Source organism: Sceloporus occidentalis, unplaced genomic scaffold, assembly GCF_023333645.1.
Source record: "Sceloporus occidentalis isolate IW3139 unplaced genomic scaffold, rSceOcc1.0.p SCAF_2, whole genome shotgun sequence".
Classification (NCBI taxonomy): domain Eukaryota; kingdom Metazoa; phylum Chordata; class Lepidosauria; order Squamata; family Phrynosomatidae; genus Sceloporus; species Sceloporus occidentalis.
Window position 1 is genome coordinate 78,318,408 of NW_028316982.1, and position 19,482 is coordinate 78,337,889.

Genomic DNA, 19,482 nt, shown 5'->3' on the forward strand with positions numbered 1-19,482 from the left:
TCTAGACGTATCTGCGACCAATCTGGCTGCCATATTTTGTACTAACTGAAGTTTTTGAACTTGGCACTAGGGCAGCTCTATGTAGAGGATGTTGCAGAAGTCCAGTCGAGAGGTTACCAGCAGATGTACCACTGTGTCTAGGTTGCCCGGCTCCCGGAAGGGTCATAGCTGGCGTATCACCCAAAGCTTGAAGTTGATAGTGGAACCCAGGCCCGAAACAGATGGGCCAAAAGGTCTGCCATGGGGCTGCATTGGGGACATGTTTTTTTACAAAATGCATGCACCAAATGCAGCTGTAAGGCATGCCAAGCCCACCCCAATCCGGAAGAGCCAGGCCAAAAAGGAGTGGTCAAAACCTGCTAGATTTTGGTGGCCAGCTTGGGACCATGGTGGGAGCCCGGATTGGGGCCAGGCATGTGTGGTTGCCATGGTCCCACAGCGATTGGCGTGGGAAGAGCCTCTGGCTGCTCCTCTTACCCCATCTGTTTGAGTCCCCTGTCTTTTCTTTTTTAGCTTGCAAAGGCAAGACTGATCACTAGATGGTGCCAAGTCCACTGAGAGAAAGACAACAGAATATCAGTTTGACAGGAGAGGGGGATGTAGCAGTTGAAAGAGCAAACCAGGGGTTGAAAGTACAGTACATGGTTATTATTTAGATCTGTTGAAAGGGGAAATGGAAAAAGAAAGGAAAGAAAAGAAAAGAAAAGAAAAGAGAGTTGTTGAAGATTGGTGTATGCCTGTATTGCCTGTATTGAAATTCAGTGACAGGAAACATGTTGATATCAGAATGCACCTGTCATGGTCAATCAGGAGATATAGGAGGAAAGCATAGATTCATTTTTCTGGTTTGCATGACTGTAGCTGGATGGTGCCCAGGAGCTCCCTGTCCTTCTAACCTCATTGCACAGATGTCCAGCAGAGGTACCCTGGGATAGATTGCTACTCTGCTGGATATTGAACAATATCCAACACATCCATTTTCTAGAGTTCAAGTTGTATATATTTTTAAAAGTCCCATTTTTAAAAATGTGAACAAATAGCTAAGCTTGCTTCCTGTGTCCCCCATAGTCTTGGTTATGTTTCCAAAAATCTAGAGATGGATTATTTATGAAACTGCTGGAGTCATTGGGGCTCATGGAAGTTAAGTCTTAGGAGTTTATCGCACACCAAATAAAAATGACTTACCTCTCTTGGGTTAGATTCGATTACGGGATGCAGTCAGGTATTATTGCCACTGATGCCACCACCCAACTGCATCCCACCTAAAATCCAGCTGCAAGCCGTGCTTAGTTGGCCGACCTGCAAAGCTGAGAAGCTCCTGACTGTGCAAATTGGCCAGCTAAGCATGGCTTGCAGCCAGGGTTAAGGCGAGATGAAGTTGGGTGGTGGCATCTGTGGCATTTTGCATGTGATAATACCTGACTGCATCCCATATTCAACAGTAAAACAGGAAAGGTAAATCAAGGGTTTTTTTTGTAATGGGATAATCTCTTTGGATTCTGATCTTGATCACTATAGGGCAGATCTATATTCCTTGATAAAACTTATGTGAGACATTTTTACTCCTTTAGATGTTCTCACAGTGTGTTACCTTCAGTGTCTTGTTTTAAGCCTGTATCAACAACCCAACTTCCAAGAGAGGCTTCACAAAGATGCAGCATACCTCTTAATCTCTTCAGGATGAAATAGAGGTGAACCCTATGCCCATTGCACTTGTTTTTTAGCTTTCCAAAATGGGTGCTTTCTTAATCAATTAAATAAAATAACAGAACAAGTTGCTTGATTAAGATATAATAATAAATAATCTCCTGCTTGGGTAGGTCAGATTCCATATTCTCGTGGGAAAAGAACCCTGTTGTGCATTACATTTCATACATAAATATGCAGAAACATTCAACTGAGTTTAGGGAAGGTGAAAACTCATAGTATAAAGATTAAATTGCCCTCAATGGATAATATAATTGCTAACAAATCTTTCCATATGTATGGCATGTTTGATCTTTTTCTAGCTGTTCAGAGATAAAGGCAACACATAAAAAACTCCAATGTTTCAACAAGGATATCTTCCATTACATGATATTATTTAATAATATGGAAATATTAGCATGGTACATATATTGTTTCTCTCATCTCTTCCAAGAAGCAGAATCTACTGCTAAAAAATTGCTTTCCAGAAATGCTTGTTCCATGTCGAGGCAAGAACAGGGCAAACTTCCTTTCCCCTGTGATTTAGTTTGGGATGGCCATGTGTCCTACAAAACTCAGTGCTCATTTTGGAAAGCTGATAGATAACCATAAGAAGGTAAAGGAATGGCCTTGACATGTCCAATCAACAACATCTGGTCAAACTTTTCTCCATTGTGTTGAGATGTGTTTCTTTTAAAACTGCAATGGCCCTGTGGGTCTGTGGGCTTTAAATCAGTGAATCTGACCATTTGTCGATTGTCTTGCCTGATATTATTAAATGGTTGTAACATGAACAGGGACATGCTGAAGTCTGTATGTTCATGTTGCCACCATATAATTATATGGAGTGAGATTATTTGCATTTCTTTTGCATTCATGCGGGGGGGGGGGGGGGTGTTCCCAGAAATGCACCCACTTCTAGAATGGCTTTATAAGAGGTATGACTTCTGTGATGTCATGCTCACAGGATTCCGCAAGAGCAGAACATCAGCATCACAATGTAAGAGGAGCAGTGGTGTGGTTAGCAGTGGACTCCACACTGCAGGCAGAATGGAGACCCGTCGCAGGAGCTCTGAGGTGAGATCTTGGTGGATGATTTTTCACAAAGTCAGGAAGTCCATTAGGCATGACCTTCTCCTCCTTCAGATGCAGCAAGATGCCCGCTCCCTCCAGAATTCCTTCTCTTAGTACTTTTATGGCTATGCCCCAAGTGTAATCCTTATAGGATCTCCCACTGTTATCTGGTTTTATTTTTCCTTTCCTAATCTGTCCCCAGATCTAATCAGTTTAGGGCTACGGGGGCTGGAGCAATGTGGATGCAATCCTGGATATATATAGAAATATGCAGATAGTGATTAGGCGAATGCAAGAAACATAAGCACACAGACAGTAACCACATTATTCCATAAGTCACTGATAAATGTACATATAGGCAGAAGGTTCAAGGATTTATCCTGGCAGCTCCAGGTTAGGCCCTTGAAGATGACTTGGAAACTACACCTATTGCAAAATGAAGCCACAAGATTATTGACTAGAATAATGGACAACATAGAACACCTGTCTTAAGGAGCTGCATTGACTGCCGATTCACTTCCGGTCTGAACTCAAGGGGTTTATATTGACATTTAAAGTCCTAAATGGCTTGGGACCTTGATACTTTTGAAGAAGTGCTTTTCCTTTTAGGTACCAATTTGTAGTATCCAGATTGTGGAATGCTCTCCTTTTGGAGAGTTGACTGGTGCTAATACTGATTTCTTTCTGGTGCTATACCAAAACTTGGCTCTTTGGTGAAGCCTTTGGGGACTGATGCATTTCAAGTGCATGGTTTTTAATTATTGTAGTTTTTAAAAAGTGGTTACAACTATTGCTTTTAAAATGGTATAATTGTTGTGTTTAACATGTTTTTATATTGTTCAAAGTATTTTAATTTGGAAATGATTCAGAATCTTCATACTGTATGCTGACCTGAGATCCTGTGATAAAGGCAGGATAGAAGTGTTGTAATTCAGTAAATAAATAAAGAATAGACAGATAGATTCATAAGTGGACTCATTCAGCATTTTTCCCATTCCTGGACTGAAGGGGGCTCACAAAAGTTAAAAAAATATATATAGTTTTTTTTAAAAATCACATCATAGAGAAGTTAGAAATTTAATTATTATAATAGTATAATTAACAGCCTGAGAACAGCCACCAAGGCTTTCTCCTATGTTCCCACCAGATGTAACTGTAAGGATGGCAGGAACACAGAGAAATGCCTTTCCATGAGCCCTCAAAACACAGACAAGTTCTTCTGGGAGAATACAAAGTGGCCAAAAATTCACTTCTGGTTTCATAATCCCCTTTTGAGCATGGAGGAACAAAATGTGCAGGGGAGTAAGCCTTCTTTTTAAAATACAGGTACATCTCACCTCACAAAGAAGTTATGTTTCTGGTCTTAACTTCTTTAACAAAAACATTGGTAGCCAAGAGAGAGATAAAATGAAAAGAATAGGGATGGGTTCCTACGCCACAAAAAAAATGATGAGCAGTTCACAAGTTTCAGCAGACATTTTATTCAGAACTAACGTTATGTGAAATGAAGCAAAGTGGTCAGATAAAGGCTTGCATAAATAAACCAAAACATTTTGAATCTTCTAGAGATCACTAGAAAATGTCTTCCAAAATGCATCCCAAAATGATCCTCCCCCCGCCCAACAACATCCACTTTAGTTTTGTTTTCCATTTTGTTGGTGTAAGTTCTAGATCTATGCTTTTCCACCATGCCAGGGTAGCTGGTGAGACATGCTACTCTGCTTTCTCATTTTCTGTTTTGCTGTCCACACGTTGTACGTAAGCACACACAGCTACAGTACATCATCTAGAATAGAATCCTATTTTTCTCAGGCCAAACTCTATTGCATAATTTGATACAGACATACTGTTGCAACCCGTCACTGAAAGTCTGTGTTTCTCCAGCCTTCCTTCACCATCCCCCCAGTAACAGTGCTGCAAAAAATAAAGGGCCTGTACAGACATGCCAAAATAAAGCTGCTTTGATTCACTTTGTAGGTATGCTGTTTAAATGACTAATAATAATAATAATAATAATAATAATAATAATAATAATAATTTGTATCCCGCCTCTCAGGGACATAGCCGGGGGGGGGGGTCTTGGGGTCCAGACCTCCCCTTCCGTTAGAAAAATGAATGGTGCGTGCTGCTGCGCTGCTGCACCCAAGCCCCAATATAAAGGTGGCACTTAGTCTGGACCCCCCTTCCTAAAATCCTGGCTACGTCCCTGCGCCTCTCCCTGTATTAGGACTGGAGCATGGCTTTAGTGTGGCTTCTGGCCTCTTAGGACACATGCAGCATTTAAACACTACACCTCCAAAGTGACCTGAGCAGCTTTATTTTGGCCTGTCTGTACAGGCTCAAAGATGACCAAAAAAAAGTCCATTTAAAGAGAAGACAAGAAAAGGGGAGCTGGGCTGGGCCTTTGTAAAAAGACTTTGTCAAAAAGTGTTTCTTTGTCAGAGGCTTTGTTAACTGAAGTATGCTTGTAAAATTTTCCAGGAGTGGAAATTCTAAATTTCTTGCCACCTCTCAGTGAGGCAGCATCTGGAAAAGGCACAATATCTGAATATATGGAAGGAGGGCTATGACTTGCCCATGGCACACATCCTATTGAGCATTACAGATTTATAGTATGTCAAAAGGATGATTATATTCTGACATTACTCTTACCCCAGAGGCTTAGTTTTAAAATCTTCTCTCTATCTCTGGGTCTCTCAGTATGTCACAGACAACTGTTACCGCAAGGACAAATTCTGGCTTCCTTTTGGATAACAGACAATTGGCAACTTTTAGTACTTGTGTAACATGGTTTTATTTACAGACATAGGACTTTATCAAATGGGAAAAGTTGGGGGGAAATCAGGGGTTTAAACAGTGATTATCCCATGAAAATTGTGCAATCATGATTAAGATTTTCACACACATTACAATTAAAGAGCCAGTATCCTGGGAATAACCAGGGAATAACCAGGCAATAAACAGAAACAAATCATTCACAGGATTTCCCCATGAATGATTTATTGCTGTTTATTGCCTATTAATTGCTGGGATAATGACTCTTTAATCGCAACATAGTGTGAAAATCTTAATCACGATTGCACAATTTTCATAGGATAAACACTGTTTAAATTCCTGATTTTCCCCGTGTGATAAAGTTAATATAAATAAAATACAGATAGAAGGAGATAGACTTGGATGTCAGGAAAGCTGCTTTTAGACTACAGCCTCAAAACAGCCCAGCCAGTATAGTTAGTGGCCATGCTATATCCTCCAACATTTTACAGATGAAAATTGGGATGCATATGACTAAGCAACATCAGAATGTGGCCAAGATGGCAAAAGTTATGAATGAGGAAGAACACATAAGTTAGGAGAGGCTGCAGCAGTTTGCTTTAGCATAAGTATACTGAAAAGAAAAGGCACTGCTTCCATTTTTCCTCTCTGTTCACTGGGTTAATTTGAGAGCAAACAAATTTTTTGCATTTTGAACTCAGTTTGAATGAATTGGGGTAAATTGAGGATGAAGGGGAAGGTAGCACATGAAGAGAAAAACTGAGATGTGAAGAGCAAAACTTTTTTAAAGCAGCTAAAGAAGTGGGATGACACAGGATGAACTGGGACTGTCCCTGCAAAATTGGGACAGTTGGAGGGTATGTGATGCTGATTGGAGGATTTAGGGAGTTGTAGTCCAATAAAGTAACCTTCCAGTGCTTTGCAGATGGCATAGCAGATGCTGAAATATATGTTCAGAAAGTTTACATGCTAGTGCTTAAAAAAGATTTCTGTACATTTTCATATATGGCTAGTGGGCACGTGAACAGGCTTCTAGAGGAGCATCTGGTGACCAAGATCTGGTTGAGGTCAACTACAAGGACATCACCTGCATCCAGGTATAATCCTTCCATCTTACTTCTGTCTTGTTTTGTGAGACTTAAGCCTCCTGTGTCAGAGAGTACTGGTGCCACAACAAACTACAGTTCCCAGAATGTCATATCGTTGAGCTATGGCAGTTAAAGTGGTGTCAAACTGGATTGTTTCTGCAGTGCAGATGCAGACTATGGTGTTTATCCGAATCTGGCCTCATTGCCCCCCTGCGACCCACCCCATCATTCCCTGCCTGCTCTTTCACCCCGATCCTGGCCTCATAGACCCCCTGCGACCTATCCCATCATCCCCTGACTGCTCCTTCACCCTGATCCTGGCCAAAGTGACCCCCTGCAACCTATCCCATCATCCCCTGACTGCTCCTTCACTCCAATCCTGGCCCCAGTGACCCCCTGCAACCTATCCCATCATCCCTTGCCTGCTCCTTCACCCTGATCCTGGCGACATATCTCATCATCCCCTGACTGCTCCTTCATCCCTATCCTGGCCCCAGTAACCCCCTGCAACCTACCCCATCATCCCCTGACTGCTCCTTCACCCTGTTGAAGGATGACAGCTAAGGAGGGGGCAGGGAAGGAGGACAGCATCCAGAGCCCCATTGAGCATGCGCAAGGATGCCGATTCAAATCACTGAACCCTCAAAGTATGTTCTGGTGTGATAATACAATGTGAACTCACCACGCTTTGCTTGAATCTGCATCACGTGACTTGCCTGGAATCTAACTGATTCTGCTTCTTCCTCGATTCGAAAGGGCAATGGAAAGGCAACCAGGTGTGATAAAACATCACATTTTAATGTGAATTCACATTGCAAGACAGGAGTGACTCCGGATCTGGTGTGAAAAAACATCATGTTCTGTGTTGCTAGAACAGGAGTGACTGCGGATCTGAGCCACAAACCCCCCACGTGTGATAAGGCCCTTTGACTCATTTTCCTCCCCAACTGCAGTTCTGTCTTCTGACTTGGATCCACAGTTTTGTTTAGCATGCTTAGTAGCTAAGATCAGAGCCTGAAAACATTGTTCCTCCTTCTAAGAATTCCTCAATCTGTTGTCTAAAAAACAGCTTCTTGAAGATGGTTATAGGTGTTCAGTTATTAGGTGATGAAGGGGTCGGAATAAATCTTCGATGAGGAAAGATATCAATATTTGGGCTACCTTATCTTATTATCTTATTATCTCATCTCATTAAACATCTTGAGTTTCTCTCAGTGCAGGATGTCTTACAACATAAGTTAAAATAATACAGCTAAAAACCCAGTGAGGTATAACTGCAAAGAATAATTTTAAAAACTTCTAGTTTCAATAAGCTATCATATTAAAACCATGCACTCAATTAAAGCAATTTAAAAATATTTTAAAATCCTATCAAGATGGGAGGTGCATTAAAAGGTCCTTCCTTCCAGTTAGCAGCCAAACCCCTATTTGAATAAAAGGTCTTGTTCAAAAAACCTGTTCAAACTCTGGACCTAGCACAATCTAGTCTTCGGTTTCTTGTCCCAAGGAAGTACAGTCAGCCCTCTGCATTCACAGATTCTTTATCCATGGATTCAACCACCCACAGCTTGAAAATCTTCAAAAAATATACATTGCAAAAAGCAAACCTTGATTTTGTCATTTTATATATGGGGCGCCATTTTACTACGCCATTGTATTTAAGGGGACAACCATTCATGGATTTTGGTATCCATGGGAGGTTCTGAAACCAAACCCCAGTGGATATCAAGGACCCACTATTACACATACAATATATAACTTGAGAAGAAACTACCTGCATGTTGCTTACCATATACATGTGATAAATGATGAAGAAATGAAGCACTTAGAATACAATGAAAAAACACCTGCCCATTTTGCAGAGTGGGAACATTGAGGCCATGACTAATCCTCAAATCAGTAAATCAGTTGCAGAAAGCTCAAATGCAGGGCAAGACTATTGCAAGACCATACTTCAAATCAAGCATTATGAAATTAGTTTATACTTTAAGGAATTAAGCATCTAAAACTTTTTATCAATTTGACAAACACAGAACACTAAGACCAAGTGGCAGTTTACCTAAGCAAGCCAGTTAAGCCATGGCAATACTGAGTAGCCATAACCAGCCCACATCACTAAGCACAGACTAGATTACAAAGTTGTAGGAAGACTCAGATGCAGTGTTTCTTCGGTCTAATATGATTCTGCTCTCTCCCCAAACAGGATGACTGGGATGTGGAAGAGTTTGTCTCAAAAACATGCACGGGGATGTTCCTCTATCACCCGGCCTTCAAGATATTGTTGGGTACCTTCATCCTTGTGAATGCCATTACTGTTGCTATGCGAACAGAACGTGAATTAGAAGAGGTTTGTTTACCAGGCTAGCCAGGGACAGGATCATAGGACCTTTTGGTGGGACAAAGCACACTCTTTCATTCTAATGATGCCACTGGCAGGACACATGTATAAACAGCTGCTCGGTGTCACTATGAAGTACCAAAAGTAATGAGGGGACATTGGGCTGGTTCAGAGGCCAGAATATTCTGGGCTGCTGCTGAAATATTCTAGCCCATGCAGGCCTGGCCTGTGTTACTCCATCCCTTCTTCACTATCTTTTCAGTAACAGAGTTGCCAAAATAAATAAATAAATAAATAAATAAAGCCAAAAACTTTTAGCTAAGCAGAAAACAAGAAAAGAGGGTCTGTGCTCCCATGAAATGTTTTTGTAAAAAGGAGCTTCTTTGTTAGAGGCTTTGTTAACTGAGGTTTGCCTGTACTAATTTTATCTAAGATTTGTTGTAGATTGATGATTCCAAACCTTTTAAATCCCAGAATCCCCAGTCAGCATGGCCAATAGTATGGGATTCTAAGACTGCAGTGAACACCTTTTGGAGAGCTACAGGTTGAAAACCTCTAGAACAGGCCAATTTGTTTAGCTAACACCGCAAGATGGGGCTGATTGCATACTGTAAACTGCTATTATTACCTGTGGTTACCTGTGGCCATGTGTTAAGCAGGAGACTGAGAAATCGGAGACCTATGGAATAATGGGATGGTAGTCATGCTTTGCTGGAGTAATGCTCCTGCAGGTATATGAGCAGTTTAGAGTATTATATGGCAGAAAGAGTAATAGGAAAGAGAAGTGAGAGTTTTTGGTGGTTTTACTGTGTTCCATTGTGCTGTAGAACAGTTATGTACACTTAGCAGTTATGTACAGTGTTTTCGATTATAGCTCCCAGAATCTTCCATGCAAGCTTAGGAATTTGGGAACTTACAGTCCTCAGAAGGAGTAGTGTCACTAGGATTGGTGACACCCCAATGCAGTAACTTATCTGTTACCCCCTAGGCTCCCTGGCAAGTCCATCAGCAGTAGATTGGCCAACTGAGGAAAAGAGTCTGACCTCCTTCCCACCAACAAGAAGGTGGACTAGGACACCTAAAGAGGTCATCTGTGCCATTCCAGTCTACCCACTTTATTCACAACTCCTGGAGCGGTCCAAGCACCTTTGGGCAATGGAAAGGCCTCCAGGATGCCATGGCATGCTAACAGTATCCCAGTTTACCTCCTTATCACCTCTGGGCAGGTGGACTGGGTCCCTCCTAGGCTCTTCCGTCTTTGGGAGTCCCAGTCTACCCAGGGAGAGGTGCAGCCGTATCCTTCACACTGGAAGGCATTTCCTTCTCACTAGTGCACCAGATGACAACACCTCTGAGGTGTCACCCAGTATGGTTCTCACCCCCTGAACCCCCCCAGTGACACCCCTACTCAGAAGTAACATTTCCAAGATTTGCATGCAGGTAACAGCAGAAAGAGGCAGGGGATGGTTTGGAAATAGAACATATGCTTTGTATGTCAAAGGGGCCAGGGTCAGTGCTGGTGGACCATTTCCACCCACTTTCTGTGCAATTCAGAGTATAGCTAACTTTTTTCCTGCTGCCATACTGATCAGCCATTAACAATATTACCAGAATTGGTTGAACGGTAGTCCTGGTCCTGAGATGGGGAAATGTTAATGTCCCTCTACCCACATTTCAGGAACTGATTGAAGAGGAATGTGGGTGGGTACACATGTACATGTGAAATCTGAGTATATGTATGTGTCTGTCTTTACTGCCCTGGTTTCAAGTGCCTGGTTTGTTTGTTTGTTTTCTGTTTTCTGTAGAAATACTTTGGGTTCTTCTCTGCCATTGATACTATTGTCCTGTCTTTACTCCTCTGTGAGGTCGTTCTCAACTGGTACTATGGATTCTTGTTGTATTGGAAGGTGAGAAGAGGACATCTGCCCTGAAGCATATGCCAACTGTTGCTATAGATGTCCTGTCAATATCCTAAGAAAAACATGCATATTCCTTGTAGGGAGATCTTGTAGCACCTTTGAGACTCTGAAAGAAAGAAGTTGGAAGCATGAACTTTCATAGACTTCATTCTATTTCCTCAGATGCTCTGAGGAAGTAGACTTAAAAGACTATTTACAAACTCTTTATTGTATTTATTGAAATAGAATTTCACCACATGGCTCTCCTTCAGAGCCTTTGAAGTTCTGGAAAATCCATTTTAAATTTATTTATTAATTGTCTTAATAATTTATCTTTACATACAGAAAGAAAATTGGAAGATGGTGCTTAACTGCAGTAACTTGATCTGATACATTTTATTTGTAATGTTATGCTTCTTTGTTGTTGTTTTAGAATTAATTTTTTTAATGACAAAAAACCCCAATATGGCTAAAGTGGTGCCAAGTGGAGATCAGTCAGAGCTTGCAGGGACCTGGGGGATACCTTTTGGATTATAATTCCCATTGTCCCCTGGTCAGTATGTTTCATGCAGGCTGGGAATTGTGGGAGTTGCAATAGAAAGGGTTTTTTTCCTGAGCTCTGTGGGAAGCTTTGGGGCTTGATATATCACTGCACACACCAAACAATATTTCTCTCTCTTCTTCCTTTTACACAGGATGGCTGGAACATCATCAACTTTTTTATTGTGGTATCTCTCTTCATTGGTTTTCTCATTCCCAACCTGAGTTTCAAAACATTTTTCCATATGGTCAGGTAGGGCTGGAGAGTTGGCAGCTTATTTGTGTTCTCAAAATATATAGAATTCTAGAATCATAGAATCCTAGAGTTGGAAGAGACCACAAGGGCCATCCAGTCCAACCCACTGCCATGCAGGAACTCTCAATCAAAGCATCCCAAACAAATGGCCATGCAACCTCTGTTTAAAGATCTCCAAGGAAGGAGACTCCACCACTCTCCGAGGGAGCATCTTCCACTATGGAACAGTTCTTACTGTCAAGAAGTTCTTCCTAATGTTGAGCTGGAATCTCTTTTCCTGGAGCTTTCATCCATTGCTCTGGGTCCTTGTCTGTGGATCAGCAGAAAACAAGCTTGCTCCATCCTCAATGTGATACCCCTTCAAAAACTTCAACACGGTTATGATATCACCCCTTAACTGTCTCTTCTTCAGTCTAAATATACCCAGCTCCATAAGTATTTCCTCATAGGGCATGGTTTTCAGACCCTTCACCATTTTGGTAGCCCTCCTCTGGACTTGCTCCAGTTTCTCAACATCCTTTTTGAATTGTGGTGCCCAGAACTGGACACAATATTCCAGGTGGGGCCTGACCAAAGCAGAATAGAGTGGCACGATTACTTCCCTTGATCTAGACACTATACTTCTATTCATACAGCCTAAAATTGCATTGGCCTTTTGAGCAGTTGCATCACACTGTTGACTCATGTTCAACCTGTGGTCTACTAGGAGTCCCAGATCCCTTTCACATGTAGTCTCATTCAACCAGGTGTCCCCCATCCTATATCTAAGCATTTCATTTTTTCTGCCCTAAGTGCAGTACCTTACATTTCACTGTGTTGAAATTCATTTTGTTAGCTTTGTCCCAGCTTTCCAATCTATTCAGATCTTAAGTTCTTGAAGAGGTACTTGCCAGGTCATCTGAGATCTAGAATGGTTTACAGCTAATAGTGTGATGAATATTGGCCCAGATGAGGGTTGGTTAACTTTCAGTGTGGGCTGCATTGGCTGTCTCTCCAAAATCCTTACAAGGTGGGCTTCATCCTTCCCTTGCCAACGTTTCTGCCAGCTCCACATCTTAAAGATCTGCTATCATAATAAGTGGCACAACACAAAAGTGGTATCTATTCCTCCGACCAGAGGTGAACAAGCTCCTATTTCCTCCATCGCAGGTTAGGAACAAAGCTTGCAAATTCTCCGAAGATGCCAGCCACAGATGCTGGCAAAACATCAGGAATAAACTCTTCTAGAACATGGTCACATAGCCCAAAAAACCCACAAAAAACTATGAATGCCGACTATGAAGGCCTTTGACTTCATAAAGCTTGCAAATGTTAACTTTTAAGACTGCAACTCCTAGAATTGTCATATCAGCATGTTCAGTGGCCATGATGGCTGGAGGACTTTGGGAGCTGCCATCTAACAAAGCAATTTTCCAAGCTGTGGTTGCAGCCCGTGTAGAGGAAGAGTACTGTGGATGGGAAAAGAAAGGTTAAAAGGAAAGAAGGTGAGGAAAACAGAAGAAGGAGTTAAGGATGGTATATTAAAAGGATAGAGATGGGAGATGCAGGAACAGGAGAGGCTGGGATGAGCAGGTTGAATAGATTAAATGTTAGTGGGCAGAGGGGTTTATTGTGGTTGCACATTCAGATATTCATTTAAAGTAGATATAATATTAATGTAGATGCAATATGTAGAAAATAGTTACACACACACACACACACACACACATACATATATATATATATATATATATATATAGAGAGAGAGAGAGAGAGAGAGAGAGAGGAGGAGGAGCAGGAGGAGGAGGAACGTCTATCACTTGATCATTTTAATTCCAATTTGATTTGTAAGGTTAACTTATGTGTCTAATTTTACTAGTGTTGTTATATTATGGCCCCATTCCCACTTACAGATAAATCGACAGCGGGGCATGGTTCCCACTACACTTGCCCCAACCACATTTTTTCTCACTACATTCGCACTGATAGCATTTTTCCCCTTCAAAATAATCCACTTGTGGTTCCCATTCACAAATGAATCGATTCAAAATGATTTGGTTCCAGCTGGCAAAGGGGAAATTTGAATCGATTCCGATCTGCATGTAGTTCACACTTGCACAGATTCAGTTTATCGAAAAAGAAGTGGAGAAAACCCAGTGTCAAAAAGACATGGGTTAAATGGGGCTAGCACACGATCCCACTCTCTGAATCCTTTCAGCAGTTCAGATTAATTGGGAACCAGGGTTGTCTTTCTTTCTTTCTTGTGTTGTTGTATGGTTGTTCTATATTGTGTATATTTTTAATAGAGGTGTTTAATAAAAAAAATCCCAAAAAAACAAACTGTGGTTCCAGCCCTTTTAGCTGGCAGCCTTACACATTGGCATATTACTGTTTCCATTCCTTCCAGAGTCATGAGACTGGTGCAGGTGTGTACCTTGGTGAGTGGCCTGGCAAGGATGATCCAGGTGATCCTACAGTCTGCTCCTGACATGGCGAACATCATGATCCTGCTTTTTGCCATCATGCTGGTGAGATGCCTTCATCAGGTCTCCCTGCCTCTCCCCAATGTCCAATTCCAAGGCTCACAAACCGCAGTCCTGACTGTCTGCATTTCGGTTTGCTCCTCTTAGACCAGTTACTTGATTCTTTTTTTTCCCCCTACATTTTTCATCTTCAACTTGGCTAACTGGGTATCAACAAGGATCTGGCTCTAAAATCCACATGTCTGAAGATATTGCTGCATTGCAGATTACTTAGGCTTGTCTGTATCAAATCAGAGGGCTGGCAGAAGTCCGAGAACCCAAAACTGAGTTCACACATGCCCATTCATCACTTGGTCACTTGCATGTGTGAAAGGACCATCATAGATTTTTAAAAGATTTTCTTTCACACTAGTTTATTTTTTAAAAAAGAAATTTACAGTCGTCACCTCTGTTCTCGTGGACTTGAGATCCATGGTCTTGAATATTCACAGAGGGGCAACCTCCATTATTTTTGTGGGGGTTCTTTCTGCAGCGCCATTACGACGCCACAGATAGAGTCCAGAAAGAAGCAAATCATGAACCTTCCCCAAAATTTTCAAAGGGCTGCATAAGGTGATACCAGTCTTTTATATCGTTGCCATGGTCATTTGGTGCTGATAGGTGAAGGAAATAAATCTACTTACCAAAAGTCAGTTTCCCCAGATTCAAAACTCTCTCTGAGAAAATTCCTTTTGTTATATATGTAGTACTGAGGACTTCTGTATTAATTTATGTAGTGTTCTATGGCCCAATCTAGACAGGCCTATAGTGCACCCTCGTCACGTGCTAGGAGTTGGTGGAGGGTGCACCGCCCATACGTGCCTCACCCCTAGCATGTGACGAGGGTGTCAAAATGGCGGTGCCCTGTACACATGGGCACTGCCATTTTGACATGACAGACGCTTAGCATCTGCATGTCACGCCCCCCTTGTGATGTTGCGAGTGTGCCATTGGAGCACTGTGGCATCACAATGGTGCTGCAGAAAGAACCCGCTTTTTGCGGGTTCTTTTTGCTGCATGAGGAAGCTGCGCGATTTGACCGCTGCGGCTTCCTCGCGTGGCAAAACAAGGCACCGGCAGACCACCCTTTTTGGGCGGTCTGTACCCCGCCCATGACACCTTTGTCCTTGTGTATACTTCTGCTAAGGACTGAAATTTGTGAATATAATTCACTTTAGCAATTTCTTTCTAATATTCCTTTGTAATTTCCTTGTTCAGGAGTGACAGTGAATACCAAAGAAGGGTTAGGGCTCTTTGGTTAATCTTTTTGAATTCATCCTTGTTTTGTTCATTTTGTAGGTCTTCTCTGTATTTGGTGTGACCCTCTTTGGAACTCTTGTCCCAAAACATTTTGGGAACTTGGGGACTGCTTTATACACTCTCTTCATCTGCATAACCCAAGATGGGTGGATCAACATATACGATGACTTTGAGTGAGTAAATCTCTTTTCACATTGAACTACAATAATTCAAAGTGAACAGCACTGAATTCTGAGAAGAAAACAGGATACAAATAATAAAAATGCTTAACAAGACTCATGTTAGGTCAGAGTGAGCAGATTTCAGGATTGAAGCATCTATTTTGGTTTTTGGTTTGGCAAGATAGTTATGCAGGGAATGAAATCAGACATACATGTAGTATATCCAGGGTCTAGGGTGTCTCTGAACATGTGGTATGTTTAGAACATTTTTAGTACCAGAACTAAGCTTGTAGTACTTCCCCCTAAAAATCTATCCTTATTCCTCACTTCTTTCTTTCAGCAGAGTTGTATGAGAAATACAATAAAGCCTCTTCCATTCAGAGCTAGAAGTTAGAAACAAACAGTCTGATTCATTACAAGTTACCCAAAGATTTATCTGTCAATCTGTGATGGACAAAGTAGGAACTATGGGTTGCATATGTCCCCAGGAAACCCCTGGGGGGGGGGGTTAAAATTATTATTATTATTATTATTATTATTATTATTATTATTATTAGAGTACTTATACCCCACCCTTCAGCCCTAAAGGCTATCAGAGCGGCTTACAATTATTATTTTTAGTTAGACGGTTTTTTGAGTTCTCTCCCCAAAACACATTGTCCTCCATGCTGCTAGGGGACATGAGGTGCATTTCTACTGTATTCTGTAGTTCTCCTGGGCCACTTTAGACCCAGAGGAGGCCTATGTTGAAACAGGAAGCAAACAGGAATTAATTTCTATTTAATTGATTTAAATTAATTCAATTAATGATTTGAAGCCATCCTGGGGTGGTGACCAAGAATTCCTTTGGTGACTACAAGAGAGAGGAAGGCGAGCTCCAACTGCCTTCCTCAAAGAGGACCAGCCCTCCCTTCAGCCACCATCTGGAAGGGGAGAGAGGCAGGTGAGCTCCAACTGCCTTCCTCGAAGAGGACCAGCCCTCCCTTCAGCCACCATCTGGAAGGGGAGAGAGGCAGGTGAGCTCCAACTGCCTTCCTCGAAGAGGACCAGCCCTCCCTTCAGCCACCATCTGGAAGGGGAGAGAGAGGCAGGTGAGCTCCAACTTCTTTCCTCAAAGAGAACCAGCCCTCCCTTCAGCCACCATCTGGAAGGGGAGAGAGGCAGGTGAGCTCCAACTGCCTTCCTCAAAGAGGACCAGCCCTCCCTTCAGCCACCATCTGGAAGGGGAGAGAGGCAGGTGAGCTCCAACTGCCTTCCTCGAAGAGGACCAGCCCTCCCTTCAGCCACCATCTGGAAGGGGAGAGAGGCAGGTGAGCTCCAACTGCCTTCCTCGAAGAGGACCAGCCCTCCCTTCAGCCACCATCTGGAAGGGGAGAGAGAGGCAGGTGAGCTCCAACTGCTTTCCTCGAAGAGAACCAGCCCTCCCTTCAGCCACCATCTGGAAGGGGAGAGAGGCAGGTGAGCTCCAACTGCCTTCCTCGAAGAGGACCAGCCCTCCCTTCAGCCACCATCTGGAAGGGGAGAGAGGCAGGCGAGCTCCACCAGGCCTGCCTGGAAGAAGCAGAGCCCTCCCTCTGGTCCATCTGCCTTGGTCCAGGCCTCAGAGGGAGAGAAGAATGCTGGACCTGATCCCCCCCCCCCCCCATTCCCTTCTCCTTTTGTGTCGTGTCTTTTAGATTGTAAGCCTGCAGGCAGGGAGCTGTCTGGTTAAAAATGATAAATCTAAGCCGCCCTGAGAGCCATTAGGGCTGAAGGGCGGGATATAAATACCTAAATAAATAAAAAAAATGTTGTTATAAGAAAGCTGTCTTATATTGAGTCATCTAGCCTTATACAGTCGGCCTCCCTCTTTTGGGGTCAATTTTTGACTAAAGTTTTTAGACTTATACATTAGTATGTACAAAATTAATTTTCTTTTTCAATAATGAAAATAAGACTACATTGCATTACAGATATAGCATGGTCCCTTTGTGGTATAGGTGTTAAAAGTGTGTAACAGGTGCCTGCATATGACGCGGGTGCACTGTAACTATTCTTGTTATTTCAAAATGGGAAGATGGGTAGTTGCTTTGAAAATCACAAATAATGTCTTTAAAGTAATTTGACAAGCTCTCTTCATTCCCCTGCAGAAAGGAAGGCCTTGCCCTGGAGATAGGTGGGGCCCTCTACTTCTTTATCTTCATCACATTTGGGGCCTTTATCTTTGCAAATCTACTAGTGGCAGTGGTGACAACCAACCTGGAACAATCCATGGCTGCATACAACGAGGAGAGGCAAATGCGAGCCCAGACCCCTTTTGCATCGGCTTATACAGGACTGGACGTGAGTTAAAAAGTCAAGGGTTGGAGAGAGAAGCCAGGTGGGAGAATAGGCAAAGAGCTGTTGATAACTTGCCACTTTGAAACTAGAATTTCTGGGCCCTTTTTCAATAACAAAGGCACAACTACATTACATCACAATCATACTGAATGAAGAATAGTTCCACCCCTTTTGCAGTGTAACTGTAACTTTTCAAGCTACTTTTATATTTATGAAGTTTATTGACAGGGTTTTTTGTGGGTTTTTTGGGCTATGTGGCCATGTTCTAGAGGATTTTCTTCTAGAAATCTTCTAGAACATGGCCACATAGCCCGAAAAACCCACAAAAAACTATGGATGCCGGCCATGAAAGCCTTTGACTTCACATTTATTGAAAGGTTTTCCCATCAATGACAAGATGCACAATCTCATTGCTGCCTTGCAGCTCAGGTTAGAGTGCACTGATGGGAAAACCTGCCAACAAGCCCTCAAATGCACCACTGTCCCATTAGTCCCTAGGTGTGATACGTTCTTGTTGTGACAGTTCCAATATTGGGCAGTTGTGTGATGTCAGTGTCTCCTCTTCTCACCCTCACTATTCCCATGCAAACTTTCTCCCCTTTTAAAACTTTATTTGAACTTTAGAAAATCATATTAGCATACTTCCATAATTGCATTAAAAATAAAAATAAAAACTCCAAAATTAGAAGGCCCTGAAAGGCACACTGGGTAGGGCACAGGAGAGGGAGGTAAAGCTACAGAGGAGCATAGAAGAGTATAAAAGAGAGCTTGAAGCCCCATTTGCACTATTGCAAAGACATGTGAGAGTACCAGTATGTATCTGGTTCCCCTTACTACCAGTGAGAACGGGGCTCATGTGATAAACTCCTTAGTCCAACCATTTGTACAGTGGTGATGTGAGGTAGGGCCTTCTCAGTGATTGCCTTGGGCTCTGAAACCCGTTTCCTAGAAAGGTAAGAATGGCCTCCATCCTTGCTGCCTTCCATTGATAGGCAAAAACTTTTCTGCTTCCAACAGGTTTTTCACAAACATAATGTTTTTAAGGAGAGGGGTTTTAATAGGATGCTGTACTGTTTTTAATTGTACTGTTTTCAGTTGTGTTGTTTGCAAGACTATATTTTTAAAATTATTAATAATTGTATGTTTTTAATTGTTTTTAGTGTTTTGTTGTGGTGGTATAGCTTCAAGTTGTTTCCAACTGATGGCAGTCCTAAAGTGAACCTATTAGGGAGTTGTTTGGCAAGATTTGTTCAGAGTGGGTTTGCCACTGCTTTCTTCTGACACTGAAAGAGTGCGACTGGCCCAAGGCCACCTAGCGGATTTCCTCTTTTTCCCCCATTATTTTTTATTTAACACATTGATTTAAATATATGAAATAAACTTAAAGAAAAAAGAAATGAAAAACATAACTTACACAACAAAATAAAAACCAACACCCCCCAATCAAAATACAAAATACACACACTAATCACTACATATATGACTTTCCTCCAAATGAAGACCTTAAACTATATTGTACTTCCTAAATACTATTTCCAAGTTGTATTTCTAGTGTAAACACATTACTCTTATCTTATAAAACCTAA

At 42.0% G+C, this 19,482-nt stretch overlaps 2 protein-coding genes across 2 annotated transcripts in view; both read left to right on the forward strand.

Moving 5' to 3' along the window:
- LOC149318586 (scavenger receptor cysteine-rich domain-containing protein DMBT1-like) overlaps window positions 1–19,482 on the forward strand; it is a 247,983-nt gene that overhangs the window by 145,876 nt on the left and 82,625 nt on the right. The gene's annotated exons all lie outside the window — the stretch shown is intronic.
- Window positions 1,213–19,482, forward strand: part of CATSPER4 (cation channel sperm associated 4) — a 29,924-nt gene continuing 11,654 nt past the window's right edge. Inside the window, exons 1-9 of the mRNA XM_089513228.1 lie at window positions 1,213–1,222; window positions 2,654–2,763; window positions 6,549–6,632; window positions 8,827–8,970; window positions 10,767–10,868; window positions 11,555–11,652; window positions 14,042–14,162; window positions 15,456–15,589; window positions 17,707–17,899. Coding sequence (XP_089369354.1) covers window positions 1,213–1,222; window positions 2,654–2,763; window positions 6,549–6,632; window positions 8,827–8,970; window positions 10,767–10,868; window positions 11,555–11,652; window positions 14,042–14,162; window positions 15,456–15,589; window positions 17,707–17,899 — 996 coding nt within the window. The remainder of the gene's footprint in view (window positions 1,223–2,653; window positions 2,764–6,548; window positions 6,633–8,826; window positions 8,971–10,766; window positions 10,869–11,554; window positions 11,653–14,041; window positions 14,163–15,455; window positions 15,590–17,706; window positions 17,900–19,482) is intronic.